This window comes from Bactrocera latifrons, unplaced genomic scaffold (assembly GCF_001853355.1).
Source record: "Bactrocera latifrons isolate USDA-ARS-PBARC rearing strain unplaced genomic scaffold, ASM185335v1 scaffold_1313, whole genome shotgun sequence".
Lineage (NCBI taxonomy): Eukaryota > Metazoa > Arthropoda > Insecta > Diptera > Tephritidae > Bactrocera > Bactrocera latifrons.
This window is the reverse complement of record NW_017534757.1, coordinates 6112-31370: the sequence shown is the minus strand read 5'-3', so window position 1 is coordinate 31370 and position 25259 is coordinate 6112. Positions and strand designations below refer to the sequence as shown.

Genomic DNA, 25259 nt, shown 5'->3' with positions numbered 1-25259 from the left:
AGGGGCCATAGTAAACGCGAATTTTAGTTTAACAAATTAAGAAATTAAGTGATTGAAAAGATATAAAACAATAAAAAATTAATTCACAAACAAAGCACGAGCGTAATATAAACGCAGAACAACCCGTTATACCGTTTTAACAAACTCAATAAGCAAAGAGCGAAAAGCAACCGGTTACGATGACAGTTCGACGGTGAATGAAAATAACTTATATTTTTTAAAATATACATAATTAAAAGTTCAAAAATTTGCACTAATAACACGTGGTATTTCTCCATCCTTCACTAAATTTATTCGCGTTTTTCATTCTGTATATTTAAATATACACTCTAAGCATTGATAATAATAAGTTCACATTTCGATTTTATTTTATAATATTTTACCTAAATTTGTTAATTAAAAAATCACTTATCTCACTCGTCACTGCAAAGGTTAGATTGTTTACAACTAGGAGGAAAACGAGCGTTGCCACATCTTAAACACCAAATACATATTTAAGATTCTTAACGATTTTTTTTTTTTTGCGTGATTCGTTTTTCTATATTAATTACAATCAAAAATACTTTCCAACATTTTTTAAGTTATAATTGAGTTGTGAACACTTTTTCCATCTGCATATGTATACGTATAATATGTGATTTATAATATATTTAATAAACACAAATAACTAAAACTCTATGATATAATAATTAATTATAAACAATGATATTATAAAATTTATATCATATCGGGATGACTGAAGTACTCCTTTCTGTGTTGGCGGCCTTCGGCCTCGCTTTAAAAAATTAACCCTGTGCGAGCGAATACCCGGGGGGACTGAAGTACTTTCGCGTAGTAGTCCTTTCTGCGTTAAAAATAAAAAAATATATTCAATTTTTGTTATAAAGTGGTTATATTTGTTGGTTACCATGCACTCATATTGAAACAAAATTTGAGTTTTCGTTATAAAAGGTATAAAATTTAGTTGTTATACCTGTCAGCGATTTCCATTTATTTTTGATTATACATTGTCATATATTTTTATATTTATAATTCGAGTTTTGGGTATAAAGTGGTTATATTCGTTGGTTATCATGCACTCATATTGAACGAAATTTTGAATTTTCGTACTGTACTAACATACTTTTTTTTGCGAAAAAGAGGAATTTCAGCGAATTGCCTGATCATCACATGGCAGCGCTCAATTTCGTCGTAATTTTTGGTAAACAAATGAGGTTCAAACGAGTGTAAAATGTAATTTTTAAAATAAAGATTTTTTAGGTAAAAGACCTGCTAAAAGTGCAAACTATGGATTTATTTACAAGTTTATAATGTAATTTAATTAATTTGAAGTGAAGAATGTGAATAAAGTGTGTTTAATGTGGTGAAATAGCTTCTTGAAATGTACGAATTTTGCGAATTTTGGAACTATAAGGTCGAATATATATATATCGATATTTTTTAATCTGAAGGACTTCCTCTTTCCAACGGTACGTTCAGATCGCGGCGCCAAAGAAATTGGGATTGTGCCGCATTTTTAAAATAATCTTATGTGCTGAACAAAATGCCGCGAACAGACTGCAGCAGCACGACAGTGAACTGAAAATGGCGTTGTGAATCCTATTACATGAACAAAACTCAGTTGTCCATCTTGTATGTACACAATTTCGTTGTGGCCATACTAATACCTAGGACTTCAATCAAATTTTAATGTTTTGTTCAAAGTGAAATTTTTTTGCAAAAAATAAGTAAATAGGTAAATTTACTCATTTCAAAGTATCAATTGTTATTACTAATGATGTAACAGAGCTATTTTGTGCTTTTATTTGTAAAATAACGTAAGTTTGTTAGAGCTTTACTTATTAGTGCCATCACCACTCTACCTCATCTTTCTATCTTCCATTCTACTGTCAAGTCTACCGTCGTCCTACTGTCGTTGGCAAATATAAGAATATATTGAAGTTAGCGAGAGCGAGAACTGTCGGCGTGCAGTCGTGTAGTCGTGCAGCTGTGAAAATAGGTCTGTCCTTAAGAACGTGTGTATTTTAATATGTGACAGATGACGTTTGCAGTCTGTCGTGAGCATTGTGTTCAGCATATGAGATATATAAAACAAACTTTGAACTGGCAACACTAAGCTAATTGACAGCTGTGCTAACCGCTTATAATAAATTAATTGCCAGCTATATCTAAAAGTGGAAAGTAAATAAAAGTTGTGATGTAGCAGAATTATTTGACATAAATGTTCACATGCAGAACTTTGCTAACATATAAGACTTTCGATTTAAACTGAAGGACGCCATTTTTAAATTTTTATTGAAAAAATAATATATTTGTTATTTAGTAGCATCGTTATTAGAACCTATGGCTCGCGATCTTCATGTAATAAAATGTTATTTTCCTTATATTTGTAAATGTATTTGATAGTAAGTTGCTTAAAGAAAACTTTTTTAAGCAGATGAAACTATTTATTCAATATAAGTCTTACGCGTATCTTTTGAAAAATAACATTCAAACAATTTTCTAAAGTAGTGACGTGGTTCTTAATGGCAAGAAAAACAATTTTTAGAAATCTTAATCCACCTAACTTACTCCATACATACACACGTTACGAGTGTTATCGTTCACCGTCAATATTAATGTAACCAAAAATACTCGAATTAATTATAAGATCATACTAATATACTATGTATGTATGTAAAATTAGTTCTTTGCCAACATTATTACGTTATGATTTCTAAAACAGAAAATTTGATTTAAATAGCTCTTATTTAAAGATGTCGTCCTATCTCAAATTCAACATGAATATGAAAAACCTTTCAATATATTTAAATTACAATGTGATTGGGCTTAGTATATTAGCCTTGACCAGTTTTGTTACTTTGACCTTAAGTGAAAGTATACCAACTCAAAATATGTCTCGAAAGGAACGCGTAGAATTGAGGTAAGCAAAATATTCTAAAAATTAAAGTTACCTTACAATTTACACTATATTACAAGGAATGAAGCTAAAGACATGTTTTATCATGCATACCGGGCATATATGGACAATGCCTATCCTGCCGATGAATTAATGCCACTTTCCTGTAAAGGTAGATATCGAGGTGTTACGCCTTCCCGAGGCGATATGGATGACATTTTGGGGAAGTAAGTTGTATTATTTATCGAATTAAAAAATATTTAAATAGAAATAGATCACTTAATCTAACACATTTTTCTAATAACTCCATTCAAATAAGCTATATTCGAAAATGATGATAAAAAATAATAGTAATTTTGTGTAGTAAAATAATATCGGGATTCTGTCATCAGTCTCTAGTCTCTATTTGAGACATTTTGTGGTAAAATCTCAATTTGTGAGTAGTTACTATTCACTAAATAGTCTCTAGCTTCAGTCTCAAAATATTGCCTCAAATTTGAGACCTGGTAGTTAGCAAGTCACAAAACCAAAAAGAACTTCTGTCTGCCATTTTGAATATACTGAATAGAGATCATCATATATATTAATGGATTGCATATTTTGTAAGCAACTCAAACACGTTAAAAATAAATAAATTTTACATAAATTACGTTAATATTATGAAACAAAGTGAATATATATTTATGTTTTTACTGATAATTATGTTTTTTGGCTATGTTATAGAAAATTTAATATTTGTTATCGACATATTTATTTCCATTCAAGTATAAAAACATCTCTGAATAATGAAATGTAATAGAGTTTGTGACTATCACTTACAGAATAGCAAAATCGTCTCAAGTCTCAAAAATTGTCTCTGTCAAAAATTGTCTCTGTCAAATTTAGAGACTTGATACTGTATCACAGTACAGAATCGCACGGTAAAGCTAGCATGTACTTGCACTATATTTCTTATTTAAAATATTAAAATGGTAAATTTTAGAATATCATCCCCGAATACAACACTTTCGTTATTGTGTGAACAAAAGATAAATATTAAATAAAAGTTATTTTTGCATTATTCAATATAAAATGTTAAATGGTTAGAAATGAATTAGTGAAGTGTTAGTGGATATTTAAGTTAAAAATATAAGTGTAAAACGCTTTATAAATCGGAGAAACTTCTTCTTCTTAATTGGCGTAGACCCCGCTTATGCGATTATAGCCGAGTTAACAACAGCGCGAATATGCAGTTACAGACAATAAAACAGAATCAAATATTTGGTTTTGAAACAATGGTAACTTTTTTGCATGCGGATATCACGGTCGAGTTTTAAAATAAAATGCGTAAATAGCGTGTCTCGTTTTTAATGACAAAGTAATCATCAAGCGCAAAATAATTTCATAAACAGAAAATGTAGTAAAAAACGTAGTAAGTGGTAATATTTGCTAAATTAGATCTGTGGAATGAATATTTGTTATTATTACGTTTAAAATTTACAAGGGCCCAAAAAAAATGCGAAAAAGGGGCGGTTCACGAAAAAATGAAGGCAATAGTCGTTTCGAAACATTGAGCAAAGGCCATAGATATTATTGTATCCAGTTTGCAAAATTACACACTAATTGGTGGTGTATAACGTAATGCAGGTACTACATTTAATCAAAAAATGGTAAATATAGTTCCTAGATCGCAAGGTATAAAACACCACTAACCAAATGTGAAATTTCTGATTTTTAGTTGAGTAATTGAAAACAAAAAAATACTGTGTGTATTTTATGATAGATAGATAGATAAATAATTGAGGAATGCACTGCGACCTTAGGTCTATTGTGCCCTCTCCTAACTCACAGGGACTCGCTTAGCCCCAGCATATTGATGAAGTCCAGTATTCTGCTGGGTGCTAGCGAGGCGATGTGATCCCTATCCAGAAACATGGCTCCAAGGGCCTTCGACCTGCACCTGCATTCTGCAATGCAGTCGATTAACAGGTGCTTCGGGGTTTCAGGGTCCCTGTCGCAAAACTGACAGTTGGAGCAAGATGATAGGCCCATGTTAGCTAAATGCCTTTTCAGCTTGCAGTGGCCGGTGTAAAATGCGACCAGGATCCTGAGTTTGTTTCTTGGGAGGTTTATTAACGATTTGAACCTCTTTAGGTTGTCCCCCCCAACTAGAAGCTTGGCATGACGCATACCGTGCGCTCGCTGCCAATACCTTTCCCTGCCTCCTCTTTCTTCCTTGCGGAGCAGCTCCTTCCCCAGTGAACGGTTCGGGCCCAACCATATTGGTGGAGGCTGCGGAGCGGGCTAGCTCGTCAGCCAGTTCGTTGCCGGCTATACCCCTGTGACCGGGCACCCAGATTAGGTGCACCTGGTTCTTTCCAGCTAGGTTGTTCAACCGTTCTCTACACTCCTGCACCAATAGCGATTTGATCTCKTAGGAGGAGATCGCTTTTAGTGCCGCTTGACTATCGCTAAGTATAGCTATTCGCTCGTTGCGATAGTTGCGGTGGAGGTTTATCTCTATAGCCAAGACTTCAGCCTGAAAAACACTCGGAAAACTTCCCATTGGAATGGGGAGCTTGGTACGCGGACCTGCAATACCCGCACCTATTCCTTCTGACGTTTTCGAGCCGTCGGTGTACCTCAATGTGCTATCCCTTAGCATTTGATCGAGAGTGGAGTCGTTCCACTCACTCTTGCTAACGAGGGTTAAACCTTTTCGTGAAGTGAGTTGTTCTGGTAATGCCGTCCTTTGGGAGGAGGGCAATAGGAATGTCGCCACTTATCCTCTCCATCCTCTGGGACGAGATTATCTCGCCTTTGCCGCATCTCTCTGCTGTTATCTGCAGAAGTGAGTGCTTGGCTACTTGACCTATCATTATATGGAGCGGTGTGAGTTCCAACAGGACCTCCAGAGCTGCTGTCGGACAGGTCCGCATAGCGCCCGTCATGCAAACACATGCTAGCCGCTGAAGCTTCGATAGTTGGGTACCACCCAGGACACCGCCCCGTATGTAATTATCGGTCGCACAATCATGGTGTACAACCACCTAACGATCTTTGGCTTACAGGTCCAGGGTTTACCCGCCAGCCGTTTGCACACCATTAACCGCAGGGTAGAATCCAGCGTAAGACCCAGGTATTTAACCTTGCTAGTGATCTCGATCTCTCTGCCCCCAAGTGTGAGATTCCTCAAGCCGGGTAGGGACCTGCGCCTTGTGAAAGGGACTACGGTTGTCTTTGAGGGGTTGATGTTTAGTTCCCCTCCGATGCACCACCCCTTTGCCAGATTTAGATCTCGTTGCACTAAGTTACAGAGAGTATCCTCAAATTTGCCTCTTGCTATTATCACAATGTTGTCCGCATATCCTTGGCAGCGGATCCCATTGTCAGTTAGCAATGCTTACGGTTCGTCCACGACAAGGCTTCATAGTAGAGGTGATAGCACACCTCCCTGTGGACAGCCTCTTGTCACACCCTGACGGATCTTTGTTTCACCTACCCTGGTCTCGGCGATCCTGGTGCGCAGCACGGCCTCTATCCATCTGCGCACCSGTGCTGCCACATTTCTTCTCTCCATCGCCCTGGCTACACTCTTGTGAGATGTGTTGTCGAAAGCATCTTCGATGTCTAAGAAGGCACATATCATGACCTCCCCTTTCTTCAGTGAGCTCTCTATCTCCGAGGTCAACTGATACAGAGCTGTATTGGTGGATCTTCCCGCTCTGTATGCATGCTGAACAGCATGCGGGGGTGCAGTCTTCAGCGCCGTCGACCTTATATTGTGGTCTATGATCTTTTCCATAGTCTTCAGTAGGARGGAGRTTMGACTAATCGGCCTGTAGGATTTGGCCAAGGAATAGTCCTTCCTTCCTACTTTGGGTATGAAKATCACCTCAGCCGTCCTCCATGGGTCAGGGATGTACGCCATTGCGAGGCTCTCCCTCAGCAGCCGAACAAGGTGAGGTAGCAGAGGCTGTTCACCCTGCTGCAAAAACCGCGGGGAAGATGCCGTCCACCCCTGGAGACTTGAATTTTTCGAACGACGCCATTGCCGACTTGATCGAGTCCGCAGTGACTAATTGCCTAGCGGTTACTCAAATCCAAGCGGGATGGCCTGTGTTCTATCACAGGTAGACATTGGTCCACCGGGATGGTCTCCGGGAAGTGAGCACGTGGAAGCTCTGTCGCCCTGTCCTCCGCGCTGGTCATAAAAGTCCCGTCACTTCTTTTGATGGCTAGCTCCGTGTTAGTCTTCGCACTAGCCAGAGCCATGTGCAGCCGCGCCGCTTCTGGTGTGGAGGAGACCTTTTCACAGAAACTCCTGAAGCTAGCTTGTTTTGCTGACCTAATCTCCTTATTGTAGAGGGTTAGATAGCTCCTGTATACTTCCCAGACCCCTGTACGTTTTGCCTTGTTGAATAGGCTACGTACCCTTTTCCTGAGGTCTGGAAGCTTCTTTGTCCACTAGGGACAGTTGCGCCTATCTGTGGGCACTATTAGGGGGCAGCTACCGTTGTAAGCTTTAGTGATAGATCCGTTCAGTGCCAACACTCTGCTTTCTATTCCCGGGCCCGTAACGCTATCATCGGTCTGCCTCACCCTACTTAATTCATCCTGTAGCATTACCCTGAAGGCACTCCAGTTGGTCCTTCGAGGGTTGCGTCTTGGGGGAAGTTGCCTGACCTCAACCTTTAGTGCGAACCTTACAATTCTGTGGTCTTACAGGGAGGGCTCCGTTCAGACCCTCCACCTTAAGACCCATCCATTTGCATGCTCGTTGCTGAAGGTGATGTCCAGTACCTCCCTTCTGCTTAAAGTTATAAAAGTGGGTTCGCAACCCTCATTTTCAATAGCTAAGTTACTACCTAATACATATCCTAATAGGGACTCACCCCTTGTGTTGCAGTCCGTGCTTCCCCATTCTACATGGTGAGCGTTCGCGTCGCATCCGATAATGAGGGACAGCCTGTACTTCTTTCAGTACTCCACTAGCCTTATCACCACTTCAGAGGGTGCTACTGCTGCCTCCCCTGGGAAGTAGGCTGATGCCAGGACGAAGTCTCTGCCTTCCCAATCTCTGGCCTGTACCGCCACCAAGTCCTGCGTCAGGAACTCTGAAATACAGAAAAAGTCGACATTATTCCTGACTACTATGCATGCTCGTGGTCGCTCACTAGAGAGGTCCAAGATTACCTTGTTGTGTACCGTCTTGAGGCCTTTGACCTCACCTTTATAGACCCAAGGTTCTTGGATCAGCAAAACACCCAACTTATCCGGTGTGAACCTGCTCGTTATGACTGCCGAAGCTCCCGCCGCGTGATGCAAGGCAACTTCCACGTCGACGGCCATTAAAGTAGTGTCTCGAGGGGGAGGGCATGTCCACATCCCCTCCGTAGTTCGCACTGCTGTCCACATGGTCGCCTAGTCCCTCGAGGAGTTCCTGGGTGGAGGGTAACCCGGCTTCCTGGGCAACCGGGACGTCAGCGGTTGCTTTTAGCGTAGTCAGCTCAGCGCTTACGCTCGGTTGTTTTGCCACCTCGTCCACCTACATCTTCTCCACCACCTTGTTTGCCATCGTTGTGTCCTGTTTGGACCCCCTGCCGCACGGCTGGGTGACAGCCTTCCTTGCTCCCTGTGGTCACGGGTTTGTGCGTCCTCATGACCACCATGCTGAACCTGTGGTTGCGGAGCTGATGGTTGGCCTAGGGTCGCACTCGTGCCGCCGTCTCTCAGCCTTTTGGAACTGGGGGGCTCCTGTGGTGTGACCTGACCACTCTTCCGCTTTGTGGCCTGTGCATAGGTGAGTGCCTTCCCGTCACCCCGCATTTCGGTCAGTGATACACTAACCTGGCCACGGTCCATAAACCGGCTGCCTTGTGCGCATACACAGACGTATTCCTGCCACACTCCTTTGTGGGGGATGTCACAGTATCTGCGTATCTCCTTTTGGCCAGGGATTCCGCTGCTTCGGGGGTCATCCCGTCCCGGAGATACCGCAGATACCACTTGAGGCAGGCACCGCTCATAGCCTTCCTTCGAGGGTCATCGCACCCGCCTGGTTTTTATGCTGTAGGGAGAGATCTCTGCCCTCCCCTCCTGCGTGCACCACCGGCCTCTGTCCGATGAGACTCACCCGAGTCTGAGTGGCTAGGCCTATTTGGGGGGGCCTTGGTGGTGCTTTGGGCTGCATCCGCGGTCATCGTCGCTGCTGTACGCCGGACGCCGCTACAAGACGGAATGTCGTCATCCTCCTCCCTGGCATGCTCCTCGAACAGCGCCCGCTCTTTTGGCGAGAGAACATCAAGGTAGCTGAACTTACGCTTAGCTCCATGACCTCCCCTGCCTATAGCTGCGCCTCCTGTCTTCTCCACTGCCCTATCGTGTTCCGTAGCCATTGTCTTTGTACGTTGCCTTGTCGATTCGGCAGTGGTGGTAGTTGTTGTTGTTGTTTTGTTCGTATTCATCTTGTTCGTACGACCCTTGGCTCAGCTGGGTGAGCTGTCGGGTCTGGGAGATCCCCGCGCCAGAGCCCCTTGGCGCGGTAAGGCCACAGTTACACCCCAATTCGGCCCGGTGTTGGGAAGGCTCTTGGCTGCAAATCATCCAATGGGCACGGGTCGCATGACACCCTGGATTAGGAGGTGGTAGTCCTTGGTTGCCGCACGCATGCGGCGCCCGACAGCCTGTCTGGGCGGTGCTAGTCACCACACCGGTTGGGGGGTGCCGAGTATGCCTTGCGACTAAGCCTCTGCACCGCGGCAAGGTGCCTACCATTAGCAGAGGTTCGAGAGCTGGCGTTGTACGTTCGAGACCCTGCCGCCTCCGACCACGAACACGCTCATGATCATAACCGTTAAACCCTTCCCACTAATTGGGTTTTCAACACCATTGGTCTGATGAAGGCAAAATTAATATGATAGGTCCATATTAGTTAAAAACTACTATTATTATTAGGTGTAAAAAGTAATGTACAAAGTTTTAAATTTCTGTATTGAATCCAAGTTATTGCCAATTTGAAAATAACTGTTTCATTAATTGCATGGTTTTCTACCATTTATACGCTATTTACTTCTTCTGGGAATTGGTGAAAAATGAAGTTACGTTTTTTTGCATATTTGTACCATCATATTAGTTGATTTCTTAATCCGCTTAATTTCTTTTTAGTTTAACGATACGCATTTGTTTAAATATGATTAAAATATTTTCCCAAATACTATCGTTTAAATATTTCGGCGAAACGAAACTTTTAAATATTTAACAAATTACTAATTCGTGAATTTTCAAAATTATTTGCTTGAACGTATTTTCATTCTCTGAAATAGCCAAACTGTCCTTCAGATAATCTCCATCCTTGAAATCAAATCAACAATGGCGCTGGAGTTCATCAAAATGCTTAACAGAGTTGTCGTAAATAAAGCATCAAGAATAATTAGTGATATTTCCCTACCACAAGATTTAAGCAAAGAATTGTTCTCCAGGCAGCTGGATTCTATACACATATTTATTACCGCAATTCCGATTGCAACCTGTATTCATTCAAATCTGGACGGAGCTGCGGCTATGAAACTAAGAATATTGCTTTCAAGTCAGTGTGCTGAAGCAAAATCTTGATGAAACTGCTTAGTATAACTGCTTTACCACGCGAGTGAAGAGGTGTAAAGGCCTTTACAAGAGGCCAAACTTCAACATCTGATAATTGTTCTTATAAAAATTGTTTTTTCTGGTGAAATGTGTCTAACGCTTTATCATAAATGACCACTTAGCCGATATAACCATTTCTTTGAATTCCCCTCTAGGGTGAGTTTTTATGGCTGAACTGGTTTAAATTAAAAACAATGTCTGAAGAGCGACTACGGCCATAAAATATTAAAAATACAAAAGTTCTTATTCTCAGCTGAAACTACATTTCATTTCATTTTTTTTACTTCACTTATTGTACAAAAAAATTAATAATTATAATATAATTCACTAAAGTCACCATATATACATATCTTCAATATAGGCGAAGTAAAAATAATATATTTTAAATTTGATGTACATATGTTTACCAATTTTTTAATAACTTCTTGTAAACGTTTCTGTATTGAATGAACTAATTTTTTCGTAACATCTGAACTAATTGCCATCCCTTATTCAAGAAGTATTGGCTTTAGCCCATCTTTTAATGAAACGTGGAGTTCTGGTCGAAGTGGTCCCATAAATGTTCGATCTAATTGAGATCGGGATATTCAATTATCTGCTGTACGCTCGGGGTCGTTGCCATTGTACACATCACTATGTAGTGCTCTACAAAAAGTGCGAGGGTGAGAAGCCGTACCAACGTCTTCAACGTCTTTTTTTTTTATTACCTTTACTATTTCCCGTTTGTCCCGTTCTAAAAGCGCAGGCGGTTCTCCACTTCTATGTTGATACTCAAAATCTGGGTCATTTGAACCGGTATTATAAATCGTTAGTTTAACTAATTAACACTTCCGAATAGATTTTTGCTGTTTATAAGCATTTAAGAATAAAATATTGTTACCCGGCACCAATCATGCAATTGCAATGATGACAAAACACCAAATTCCAGACTATATCAGGAAGTTTCTTCTTTTGCAGTATATATACACAGTAAACCTAGTTTTCAGCCATAAAGCTGCTAGAATGCTTTCATATCTACACTCTTTCAGACAAACCCAATATACATAAGTTTAACAAAATTTACCTAATATCCCTCCTCTATGTCGATCCTATTGTAACCCTGATCCTCCTGTTAGATAAAGGTCGATGACTATACCCAGCTACACCTCACCAAAAGACCTTAGATAACGGTGCATTACAATAACAATGATTTTATTTTTATTTATTCTTTTAGTTTTTCAATGACTCTAGTTGATTCCATTGACACATTGGTATTACTTGAAGATTTCGATGAATTTGAACGAGCCGTTCGATTAGTAATTCAAGATGTACAATTCGATAGCGATATAATAGTTTCCGTTTTTGAAACAAATATACGCATGGTGGGTGGCTTACTTTCGGCACATGTTTTGGCGGAGCACATACAAAAAAGTCGTGGTATAATGCTATGGTACAGCGGGGAAATGTTGGAAATGGCGCGTGATCTAGGTTATCGCTTACTCCCAGCTTTCAATACATCAACAGGAATACCACATGCTCGAGTCAATCTGCGTCATGGCATTAAAGATGAGCAGCTGAAAAAGTCACGTGAAACATGTACAGCATGCGCTGGAACTATTTTATTAGAATTCGCGGCTTTATCACGTTTGTCTGGTATGTATCTCATATGGTTATAGCGTCATTATTTATTTTCCATACCTTGTTTTTGTTATTGCAAGAATAATTTATTAACTATCTGCTTTTTCGGCTACTACAGAATTTACAAATTTATTTTCACTCCTTTTTATCTCATTTTTTACGCAGGTGATCCTGTATTTGAAGCACGTGCTCATAAAGCCATGGATGCGCTTTGGAAGCTACGGCACAGGGGCTCTGATCTAATGGGAACCGTCCTAAACATTCATTCGGGAGATTGGGTACGTCGAGATTCAGGTGTAGGAGCCGGTATTGATTCATACTATGAATACTTATTTAAATCTTACGTTCTACTTGGTGATGATAAATATTTGGCTCGCTTTAACCGTCATTATAATGCAGTAATGAAATATGTTAGCGAAGGACCTATGCTTTTGGATGTACTCATGCATAGGCCTCATGCAAAGTCACGCAATTTCATGGATTCATTACTTGCTTTTTGGCCTGGTCTCCAAGTTCTATCCGGAGACATTAAACCAGCTGTTCAAACACACGAAATGCTTTATCAAGTAATGCAAATGCACACATTCATACCTGAAGCTTTTACTGTCGATTTTCAAATTCACTGGGGACAACACCATCTTCGGCCCGAGTTTATAGAATCAACATATTTTCTTTTTCGAGCTACTGGTGATCATCATTACCTCCAAGTGGGAAAAAAAGCATTAAAAACACTTCAGAAATATGCAAAGGTTCCTTGTGGATATGCGGCTGTAAACGACGTTCGCACTGGGAAACACGAAGATCGCATGGACTCTTTTGTACTCTCAGAAACATTTAAATATCTGTATTTGTTATTTTCGGAACCACATGATTTAGTAGTTGATGTCGATGAATTTGTTTTCACTACAGAGGCACATCTGCTACCGTTAACTATCGCACAGCTCGGGAACACAACTTTCAGTAATAATACTATTACAATTTCCATCATAAATATTAATTATCATACAAATTGCAGGCTTTAGGCAAACGGATGAACATAACGTTCTGGATTTTATGCGAACTTGTCCGAAGTCAAATAAGCTTTTTCCAGAAAAAGTTCGGAAACCACTGCGCAATTTTATTACGGGTTCTTGTCCCCGGGTACCTACCGGGAAGCGATTACGTGCTTTGGATTTTCAAGCAAGTAATGCCGATCATTTGCGTTCTATTTACGACATGGGCATAACAATGGTGTCCTTAGGTGATGGCAAGGTGCGCCTCTTTCATAGTTTTTATAACGTAAGTTTTCTTTTCCACTATCATTTCACATTAACCTAATCTATGGAGTGCGGAGGGGTATAACTCAGTAAACTAATAGCAACTAACTCAACATTTTAAAAAAAATTTGATAGCTAAGTCCGGTTGTAACCAAACATTTTACACTACTAAGGTTTATAAGGTTTATTTTTTTTAAATGTTGCGAGAGAATTCAAAATTCATTTTCGACTAAATCGTCAATGACTTCCAATCAAACCTATATTATAGGTGATATTCTCAAACCCGATTTCTGTGAGTAGAAAAATCTATATCGCATTCTCATAGGTCACGGGAAGTTCGAAAAGCTGGACATCCTTCTTAAAAAGGTCACGAACTCTTTCCGACAAACATTAGAAGCGGTTTGCCCATTAAAAAGTAGTAAAGGTAGAATTATCTTCCGTACTTAAGAACTTACAGAAAGATTGCAGGAAGCAATTTATTTCGCCAAATTATTCTAAGAAGATGAGTGGAATAACTATTAAAACCTCTTAAAATCATATAAAAGATAAAAGAAATTCGTCAAAATCTTTTCGTAATGACATCGTTCCGACACAGGAAGCATCTAGGAAAACAATGGCACAGTCGGTCCACAACATTGGATACCTTCAGAAGCCAGATAACAACTGGACGGTATTCTGTGAAGAATCTCTAAGTTTGCTAATATTAGGTTGTCAAAAAAAGTTTTGCGGTATTTTCGCAAGTTGGCGCTAAGAGCGCGTAGTTCTAGTTTTATTCGACGCATCGGGTCATGCTATACCTTTTTGGAAAGCTTATTTCACGCGATTGATTGGTTGTCGTTTCTTTTAAGTCGTTCGTGAGTTATAGCGTCGCAAACATGGAGCAAAATAAAGAGAAAATACGGCTTGTTTTACAGTACTACTACGATAAAGGCAAAAATGCATCTCAAGCCGCCAATAAAATTTGTGCAGTTTATGGACCTGATGCAGTTTCCATTTCCCCCGCACAATGATGGTTTCAACGTTTTCGTTCTGGTGTAGAGGATGCGTCACGCTCCGGAAGGCCCGTCGTCGAAAATTGCTATAAAATCGCTGAATTGGTCGAAAGAGACCGGCATAGCAGCAGCCGTAGCATCGGTCCGTTTTTGAAGCGTATGGTGACTGGCGATGAAAAGTGGGTCACTTACGATAACGTAAGGCGYAAACGGTCGTGGTCGAAAAGCGGTGAAGCGGCCCAGACGGTGGCCAAGCCTGGATTGACGGCCAGGAAGGTTCTTCTGTGTGTTTGGTGTAATTGGCAGGGAATAATCCACTATGAGCTTCTCCCCTATAGCAAAACGCTCAATTCGGACCTGTACTGCCAATAACTGGACCGCTTGTCTTCCATTAGGACAACGCCAGGCCACACACATCTTTAGGGAAGCGAGCTTCTATTATAGGGGCATTATGAAGTTGGCATCTCGTTGGGAACGCGTCATCGAACAAAACGGCGCATATTTGACTTGAATCGCATTATTGTAACCAATTTTATGAACAATTGAAAATTCAATAAAAACCACAAGACTTTTTTGACAACCTATTAGATACTCAATTTCCAGGCAGCTCTGAAAACCACTCGATGGAGACAAAAACAGAGTTCATTAATGCAATGTGTTAGACAGTTTCAAATACATGAAGTCGCCGGGATCCGACGATATATGGTATTCCCGGCACAATTCAGTAGTTCCAGATTTACATAATAACTTGGTTAACAAACAATGCAAAAGTGTACATTGCTCATACACAAATCCAAGGCGTTTTATTTATTTATTTTTTTTTTTCAAAATTATTTTATTTATTGTATCTGCTTTTTCTCAAAGCCTAACAATAAGTTATAAAATCTTAAATCTATTTAAAAACTAGACAGTCTCAAGCAAGTGATTGAGCTGTTTTGGTGATACGTCGCTCTTTAATACGCAGGAATATCTCTTCTTTTAAGTCGTGTTTGATCGCAGGAATGTACCAAAGCATTAGCCAAAGGGTTTGGGTGATCTCGGAGTTTAGATATATATTTAATTCTGCTGTCTTCAACTTCTTTATTTATCATAGTTTTTATTTAAAAGCCAATTTAAATTTTCAGCTCTAATCTTCATACATGTTATTTTACTATGTGTTTTCTCCACGTGAGTCTTCTATTTAGGTGAATACCAAGATACGTTACTTCCTTCGCTTGGGGTACTAAAATATTGTTTATTTTTACTACCGGGCAAATCTTTGGTCTGAGCTACATCTAGAAATATTGTAGTACTCCTTGTGCTTCAATGCTTTCCTTATCTCGTTAGTAATTCTATTTACTTGCTCTTCTGTGCCATGTTTCGCACGAAAACCGAATTGATGCATTGGTATTGTATTATTTTCAAGGAGGAAAGGAGATATCTTTGATAGTAATACTTTTTAAAGAGAGGGTAGAAGACTGATTGGTCTGTATGAAGACGGCTGTGTKAAGTCTTTCCCAGGTTTATCTATCAAGATAATCTGCGCCTTTTTCCATAAAATTGGAAACTAAGAATTGCATTGAAGAGCAAAGAGAGAACCTCTACAGCAATAATTGGTAACTCAATTAGCATTTATGGGGAAATATTATCATGTTCCGGCGACTTTTTTGGATTAAGTTCTTTGATGATACTAATAATTTCAGAAGGTGAAGTCTTAAGAGCTGTGTTGAGCAAGATTGACAGCTTAAAGTTGTTCTTTGGCAAATTGGATTGAAATACCTTTTCTGGGTGATTTGCAAAGCAATTAGCATTTTCCTCGTCACTTCGAGCCCAATTTTCATCCAAGTCTCGTATAGGCATGTTGGTGGCTTCATGGACTTTTGGGCTTTCCAAAGGGAATTTTGCTTGTTTGATTTGAACACAGCTTCTTTATATATATTTCGGTGTTCAATTCTTCCTCACGTTTAAGCGATTTTTTTAATTTACGAACAGCAGATTTTAAGTGAAGCTGAGTGAAAGGGAAACGATTTATCTGCCATTCACGTCTTGCACGCCTCTTTTTCATTTACAAGCATTTATATTTCTCTATTAGAGAATTTTCTGAAGCAAAGCGGGTTATAGCTTTTGTTTGGTGTTGCAAAGACAGCTGTGCTGGTTATTATATCATTGACTTCTCTTATCCTTTTATCAATATCTCTTCCTTATTTATTTTGTACTCAATATTAATGTGGCTACTGACGTATTTTTTATATTTTAGCCAATTCGTTTTATAAGAAGTTAGACCTCTATTACTGAAGGGACCCTTTACCGCCGTATAGAATAACTTTCGACACGTCTGTCCACAAGATGTTGCGCCATTTCTCAATTGGCAAATTCTCAATCGGTCCTTTGGCAAATTTAAGACAACTTGCTATATGATTTTTTTTTAATAACGGTACTTATGGAGGACTGCGGACATATAAATTATGTTCATGTAGAAGTCTTTCTCACTGTATGAACACCGTAGGCCAGGTTCAGTTCATTCCGAATCTCCACAGCTGACATTCTAGGTCGAGTCTCTTCACATCTTACAACTATTGGTGTAAAATTCTCGGAAAKAATCCATATTGCGCACCTTTTTTCGTTTTTTTTTTTATAAATATTTGCATTGCGAGTCATTGTGGCTTAACACCCTACAATTCTTTCCACTCCCTTGTAGGCTTTACCGTTGTTTATGACAGATTGAATACATTCTCGTTTTTCGTCACTGCAGTGCTTCTCGCGGCCCAAAAAAAAGTGCAGTCATATTTTTTTATTAAAAACTATCTGTTTGCAATCATCTCATAGTTCACTACTATTCTATTGCTCGCTCATAAAAACAGATATCCCAATAAAATTGGCTTTAAAAAAGTAAAGGTAAGTAATTCACACTTATTGTTGTATATAACAGGACCGTTACACTTCTGAGAATATAACTAAAATAATGATCGACGGMAATATCATAAAAGAAACAAAATTTAAAGCAAAACTCTCTTGGCCAATAGGCACTACTATTTCAGTGCTCGCAACTGTAAATTGTGTCATACACTGTGTAAGATTTATAATCAAAGTTTCAATACCTCCATTTGGAGGATTTTGCGGCAGTTGCATTTGCACAGTGTTGCCTTTCACCACATTTGCATAGCTTCCTTGCATATTATTGTTGTTAAAGGTAATAGGATTTGAACTTTTTTCTGAGGTTGCTATAATTTCATTACGGGATGTTTGTAACATTTGCTTACGACGCGCTTGAATGCCCCGTGACAACTTCGAATTCAAATCTTTATATACAGGGCAACCTATGTAGTTAATAGTGTGATTTCCTCCGCAATTGCTGCATTTTTTATTTAATTCTTTCTTAAGGGTGCATTTAGAAGTGGGATGTAAATCACCACATACCACACAAACACTGCGTAGAGTGCAGTATGATTTAGTATGCCCATATTCTTGGCAGTTAGTACATTGTACCTGGCCGTTTCTGTTATGTGGTTCTTCCACAGTTACTCTGCCATGCAGCAAATATTTCAAATTATGTATATATTGGATGTGTTTAATTTTTTTTAAGTTGATTTGAGTTCGGCAATAACTCAATTTTAAACATTGGCTATGGTACTTTGTTTCTATTAAATATATTTACAACTGTTTTAATTCTAAAACCGCATTCTTCCAACGCTTTTTTGACTTCACTAGAGTCTACGGCGGACTCTTGATTACGACAACAAGGCCCTTAGAGCTCTTTAGTTGATACGAATAATAATTCTTGTTTTTATTTGACAAAAATTTAACTATATATCCATAAAACTTTTTTCAGTGTAGAACTCAATTTGCCCTTTTTCAAAGGCAATATGTGAAAATTGTTAGTACCTACAATTTTACTTAAATCAGCAACGAGAGCATTACTGCTACGCTCGTGCAAATATATTGGGGGTGGTTTGGCATTAACGACTGTGGTGGTACCCTTCCCATCGTCGTCTGATCCATTGCTTAGTAAGGCAAATCTGTTGCAATTTAAAACTTCCGGTTTATTCTTAATTGGTGTACCGCCTTGGAATTGTTTAGGATTGACCGCTGACTTTGAAGGACTTAATTTCCTTTTTATGTTAATGTCGCGGTCAGTACAGACTGGCCTTTTTTTATTGGTACATTCTTACCTTGCTTTATATTGTTCTTCGCTGCCTGCGTACTTGCTGGTACCTGCTTAGATGTTGGTGTCATCACGTTTGCTGCTGGCCGTTGCTGACTGCCGTTCTCTTCTGCTTTTGTTTTTTTGTAAGCACTGCTTAAGGTGCTGCTCAGTTGGTCGCTGTGATGACTCATTCTTCTCACCGTTGCCTTGTTTTTTGGTAGGAGCTGTAGGAGCAGAGAATGCCTACGGCCTTGTTGGTGGGGCTGCGCTGCGCTCGTGTTTTTTGTTTCTTTTATTGTTTATTTCGCACTTATGTAATTGTTTTTATTGTTTTCAGAAAGTCTAATCTTTTGTGTTTTTTATGTTTTTATTAAAACTTTCGCTTGCACTTAATGCACTTTTTTGGTATTTGTTTAGTTTTTATTTTTGTTTTCTTAGTAAGTTTCTACGGAGCGCATCAATACACATCCTTTTAGATTGACATACATAATCTTTTCTCATTTCCCTTAAAATCATTGGAAAGACTGATAGACTTATACATAAGAAGCAACCTAAATACGCCCAGAAAATAAGGGAGTTTCGCAGCATACGCTGATCTCAGTAGTAACAGAGATTGAAACATCTCTGAAGATAAAAGTATACAGCCTTGTAGGTTTCCTACACATAGAAGGCGTTTTCAACAACATTCAGTCTATGGCCATACAGGCCGCGCTTAATGATTTGGGCGTCTTTGAGCCTCTCGGGAAATCAATAATTTCAAAGCTGGGAGTTTTAACGATCTGCAGATCTGTCCGAAGGGATACAATCCAARAAGGCGTGTTTTTTCCACGTCTATGGACTTTAAAAATGAATAAAATATTTGTGGATTTAAGAAAGTATGGGGTACATGTTATGGTCAAAGCTGGCGATGTGGCTAAACATGAATGCTAGCAAGATAGAGCTAGCATTGTTCACTACATTATTAAATGATACCAGAGTAGTAATAGGAAATAAGGAAATCTACTTGAGAATAATTTAGACACGAAGCTCTCATGGATACCAAAATTAAAAGCTAGGGTAAAGAAGGCAGCTGCAGCAATTTACACGTGTAATAGAATGTTGTGGGCCAAATGGGGATTATAGAATAGTATTTCCTACAGGTGGAACGTACAACCCTTAAGTAAATAAAGATGTTAGCCACTGATTGCAAGAGATAAAAGTTGTATCTTAATTTTATTAAGATATTTCACTGATATTTGGGTAAAAATCGGGTATGGGCACTAGATTATTCATTATTCTACAATTTCGACAACCTTTGGGTAAGAGCACTATTTGTATAAAGTTTATTCCGATATCTTCATTGATACTTGAATTATATGGATTTATCAGTATAGTAAAATAGTTACATGGTATTTTCAATTAGTTTATATGGGAAGTAGGCGCGGTTGGAGACCATGTTCAGAACTGTAAAATAAAGATCCAAGATAATGTTATACGCCGTATTGGGTTAAGATTGGTCGAGTAATAACTGAGAGATCAGAATCCATATTATTATGGGTAGTGCCAATTCATGCCGTGCCCCGTATCGATGAAGAAAACGCTCCTTTACGCTGTATAACCAAAATAATCGAGTGGATTTTATACCACATATGTGGGAGTGTGAGCGCCAAATACCCCAATAAAATTCAATGATCATATTTCTATTAGCGTTGCTTGATTCCACAGTAAAAATTTCTAATATCGATTCAGACCGTATTTATAGTTATTTATTTAATATAATATGATCTTAAGTACACTTATTGTAACAAATATAAACTTTAATTGTTTCATAACGTTGCGTTAAGTTTGTTCAAACTGCTTCGAAAGAAAATATTGCCAAAAAATAGTAATGCAAGTATTACTTCGAATAGGAATGCGTTCTTTTTATTCCGAGATCATAACTGATATGTATTAAAAAATTCTTACTGAGGTATAAAGAAATTAATATTTTTAAATGTTGATTTCTCCTTCCTAAACAGCTCTATAATTATTTCTTTCTCTTCTGTCTTTATCTGAAAAAATTTATATCGCATTATAATATAGCTTATAATAGATTGCGCATAATTTCCCTCAGATACATATATTATCATTTGATATTCACATTAATATGGGTCATGTGGGAACGCGCTGTCTACAAGCTACATATATAGTAAATGTTACCTGCCTTATAATTAAATTGTTTTCCCCTACATTAATATTTTCATTATTGAACAGCGTTAAATATTCTTTAAAATATATGTTTAGATATATTCATATTTAGTGATTATAGATACTTATTCAATGAATATAAAATTATTTGTTTCGCAGGCCAAAAGCCCTGATGATGGAGAAATGGGTTTACTGTTTATGCAAGAAATGCTGGAACTGACCAAAATACAAAATATGAATCAACTGGCACAACTTCAGGTGAGAACAATACCATATTAAGATAGTTTAAACTTTACGATGTGAACCAAAAATGGGATATGAAATTGTATACCAAACAACAAAACCAATAAATTTAACTACCATAAATCGTTTCTAAAAATGAACCAAGATAGTTCATATTAAGGTAATGGTTAAAATGAAAACTATTTTTTACATTTCACAGGCAGTTGCATATTCGCCAAATGATAAATCCAATGACTGGACTGCGTTGATGGCCGGTCCATCACATTTCAGTCCAGAATTAATGGGTGATCGATTTGTCGAAGGTGAATTGGTAATGGCAGCACCTTTTCGGGCTTGTGAGGAAACCTCAAACAAAGCTGAAATAAGTGGCAAAATCCTTATTGCCGAAAGAGGAGATTGCACATTTGTCAGTAAAGCGCGGCTGGCCCAAGCAGCGGGCGCCCTTGCATTAATTGTTTGTGATAATGTACCGGGATCTTCCGGGGAGACGCAACCAATGTTCGCCATGTCTGGAGATGGCACTAATGATGTCACGATACCAGTTGTATTTATGTATTCACAAGAGTTTATTAAACTGTCTAATGTTATGAAAGAAAAACCAAAACTTATCGTGAGAATTATGCAAATGATCGAATTTAAACGTTGGCAACTCACAAGAGATTCAACAAAAACGACAACAAACTACCAAATGACAATTAACACTAAACTATCAAAAGCTACATCTACTAAGAATGGTGATGCTGAGAGAACAGCAGAGATAGACAACATTAAAGAAGATCTATAGTGTTTATAAATTTAATTCTTAATACAACTTAGTTAAAATTATTAATTAAAAAAGAAATTAAACTCAGTTTAAGAAATTAGAATTCCAAAATTAATCGAAAGCTTGTATATATGTATGTAGTTATTTTAATATAAATATAAATTCTTTGAGGTTGGTTAATAATTTTTAAAATAAATTAAATTATTCCTTCTAAGAACAAACTCTTTTGTTTCAAATCAGAGTGATTATTATAAGTATATATACGAAACATATTATGCAATAGCGAATTGTACATAATATTAATATTTGTGCATAATAATGTTAGAACGTTTGCAATGAAGGATTATTATTTGTTTTCTAAAATATATCTGTAATTAATAATAGTTAAACAGTAGAATTGTAAAGTTTTTAAAGTTTAAGTAACTCCTCGCGAACTTTGTATAAATAGTAACGGTGTGATAACTTGCATGTTGAGGTCCTAAATAATCTTACAGTTATAATATCGTTTAAAATATTTCAAGCGGAATGAAATATAATTATTTATAATATACCATTAAGTATCTTTAATATGCGAAAGAAATTTAATTAAAGTTTTGTATAGAACAACAAAGTTTATATTTGTTTGATTTAAATTAATTTTTTAGAGTGCAATTCTAGGCAGTCAAAAAACTTTGTTCATTCGGTTTACATATGACATATGAATGAGTTTAGGCAATTACAATTCTGAATGCTTTGTTTTCGGTTCGTTATAACTTATAACTTTATGAGACTATAATAAATAACTTATTATGTAATTCACACTAAAACAGGATTGCAAGTCAAATTCTTATACCTTCGTTTGTCAGATATAAATACATGTACATAAAAAGGTCGTGTGAAGAATTTCAAGTCTGCGCTTCGTAAAAAACAATGTTTCAAGAAAAACCCGATTACATTAATACGCCCATATTTCCGAAATTATTTGCCGGATCAATATTCTCCATTATATGTATATTCCATATGCCAAAATCGGGTTTTCAATTTTAAATATAACCCATAATAGTTGGAAACCACCTTTCTAAAATTTATCCTTCCATTTCTGGGTGTTTAAAGTGTTATAGTATTGTCGTTTATAAATTTGGTATCTAAGAATTAAGTAAAATTTATGATCAGAATCAGGGAATGAGGGAATATTAAAAAGTTCTAATTAAGCTTCAAAATATATTATAAACAAAAAATGAAGTTCCTTTTTGATTATTAAATCTTATTTCGCATCAAGGAAAATTATATTATAATCATCAAATGAAATTCAAACTCAACTGAAGAGGCTAAATTTTACATATTGAGTTAATGTGAAAAAGACGAGGCTGCCACCAACTATCGCACAGCTCGGGAACACAAATTTAAGTAGTACAGGGTTTGTCCAGAAAGTCATAGGACTGATTTTCTTCCGCCGCGACTGTACTGTACATTTTCGCGCGACATGTTTTTGTTGGTGGTGCAAGCCGATAATACAGCGTTCGTTGAAGCAGAGGTATTCGATTAAATTCTGTGTGAAACTCAGTAAATCTGCGACAGAGACATGATATGATCAAGCAGGCTTACCCAGATGTTGCTTTAGCAAGTAGTGTTCGGGGACACCAGGCCGGGAAGTGGTCGCAGATGAAGACCGGCTGGGAGACCCACCGACGTCGACGAACACCGACAATGTAACTCTTGTGCGCAAAGATTTTTATCAAAATCTGGGGTTCAGAACATAGAGAGGAAGCACTTAAACATTCATAACGTGTGCGCGAAGATAGTTCCAAATGTGCTCACTGACAACCAGAAATTGCATCGAGTGGAAGTGTACCAGAAAATTTGAACATTTGTAAAAATGACGCCTAACTTTTGAATAACGCAATCACATGTTACGAGGCATGGATCTTTGACTTTTTTGTTTCCTTGCCTGAAAAGCCCGATGGAAGGCAAGTGTTTTGAGATGACAGAGGAGATTCAAGCAGCATGCACCTCGGCTCTCAAGACTATTCCGTGACGCAGAAGGAACCTATTTGGAATTCAGAATTCATTGTTTGACTCAATGACTTCCAATCAAACTTATATTATAGGTGATATTCTCAAACCCGATTCATACCCATTATACGTAAAGATTCAGATATCGCATTCTCATAGTTCATGGAAAGTTCGAAAATCTGGACATCCTTCTTAAAAAGGTCACGAACTCTTGCCGAAAAACATTAGAAGTGGTTTGTCCATTAACAAGTAATAGGGGTAGAATTATCTTCCGTACTTAATAAATTACAGAAAGATTGCAGGAAGCAATTTATTTCGCCAAATTGCCCTAAGGAGAAGAGGAGTGGAATAACTATTAAAACCTCTTAAAGTCATATAAAAAAGAAGTAAAGAAACCCAAAAGAAATTCGGGGAAATATTTTCGTAATGATATCGTTCCTTCGTAGGAAGCGTCTAGACTTAGGGAAATAATGACACAGTCGGTCCACAACATTGCATACCATTATAAACCAGATCACAACTGCACGGTATTCAGTGAAGAATCTTTAAGTCGGCTAATAGATATTCACTTTCCAAGCAGTTCTGAAAATTAGACGATAGAGTATACACTAGCAGATACTAATGTACATTGAGCGTTAGATAATTTCAAATACATGAAATCGCCGGTCCCGACTATATATGGTATTCCTGGCACAATTACAATAGTTCCAGAGTTACATAAGCAGCCCTATCACGCAATCCATCGTAGACTGTCTTTTCGGGAAAGGTACGAATTCGAACAATTACGAACGTAAGTTCGGAATTTGTAGAGGGGCATTCACTGGATTCTTTCGGAACTGAAAATTTTGAATTTTATCGGTATTTTTGTACGGCAAGTTTTTGCTAGCGGAGAAATAAATTTTTAAAAAGAAAAATGTAAGTTTTTATTGAATTCAAACTATAACATATTTGTTACCAGTAAAATAATATTTAATTCCAAAGTAATTCCCACCAAGCAGCAATATGCACAGATGGTTGAGCAAAGACGGTACAGCAAAAACCTGAAATGGCGCAGGGTTTTACCAAGTGCCCTAAAGAAGAAGGGGCAGCTTTTTGGAAAAATATGGCCCAAGAACTCAACAGCGTTGGTCCGCTGGAAGAAGGTAATATAATGAAGTTGTAGCTTTTTATTGTTGTAACAGGATAATTTAAATCTTGTTTGACTTATTTTTGATTAGGTATGGCTATGACTGGAAGGCCTACATAAAAAGAAAATTGATGGAAAATAAAAAGGAGCAGTCAGCTACTGATGGCGGCAGAAATAGGCAGCACCATTTCAGCGAATTGGAGGAAGCGGTGATAACACTAACGGCATTAGAGACGAGTACGAGTGGAATTAAAAATACAGTGAGCATGGGCTTACCGATGTCAGCCGACGTTGGCAATGCCATCAGTGACCTGCCGTCCAGCATTGCCTAGACGTACTAATAGGTTACCGGATACATGTACCAGAGAACTTAAAACATAGAGAGGGTGCAAATTGAATTCTCTATGATATTCGATTGGACGGCTAACAGAACTTATAAGATTGTGATAGGGAATTCAC

General features: G+C 38.1%; 1 protein-coding gene across 4 annotated transcripts; it reads left to right on the top strand.

Annotated features, from left to right (window-relative positions):
- The first annotated feature begins 2134 nt into the window (after nt 1–2134).
- LOC108965028 (ER degradation-enhancing alpha-mannosidase-like protein 3) lies at nt 2135–22292 on the top strand. Of its 4 annotated transcripts, none has more exons than XM_018927191.1 (8): nt 2135–2361; nt 2757–2923; nt 2980–3126; nt 11736–12154; nt 12305–13099; nt 13155–13390; nt 20836–20934; nt 21119–22292. In XM_018927191.1, exons 1-8 carry the CDS (start codon nt 2344–2346, stop codon nt 21701–21703), a joined length of 2466 nt encoding a protein of 821 aa, XP_018782736.1. In that variant the 5' UTR covers nt 2135–2343; the 3' UTR covers nt 21704–22292. The 4 variants fall into 4 exon arrangements, with proteins under 4 accessions (XP_018782736.1, XP_018782733.1, XP_018782734.1 ...); XM_018927188.1 differs by having other exon boundaries at nt 2137–2361; nt 13155–13417; XM_018927189.1 differs by having other exon boundaries at nt 2137–2361; nt 2744–2923; nt 13155–13417.
- Nucleotides 22293–25259: the final 2967 nt, after the last annotated feature.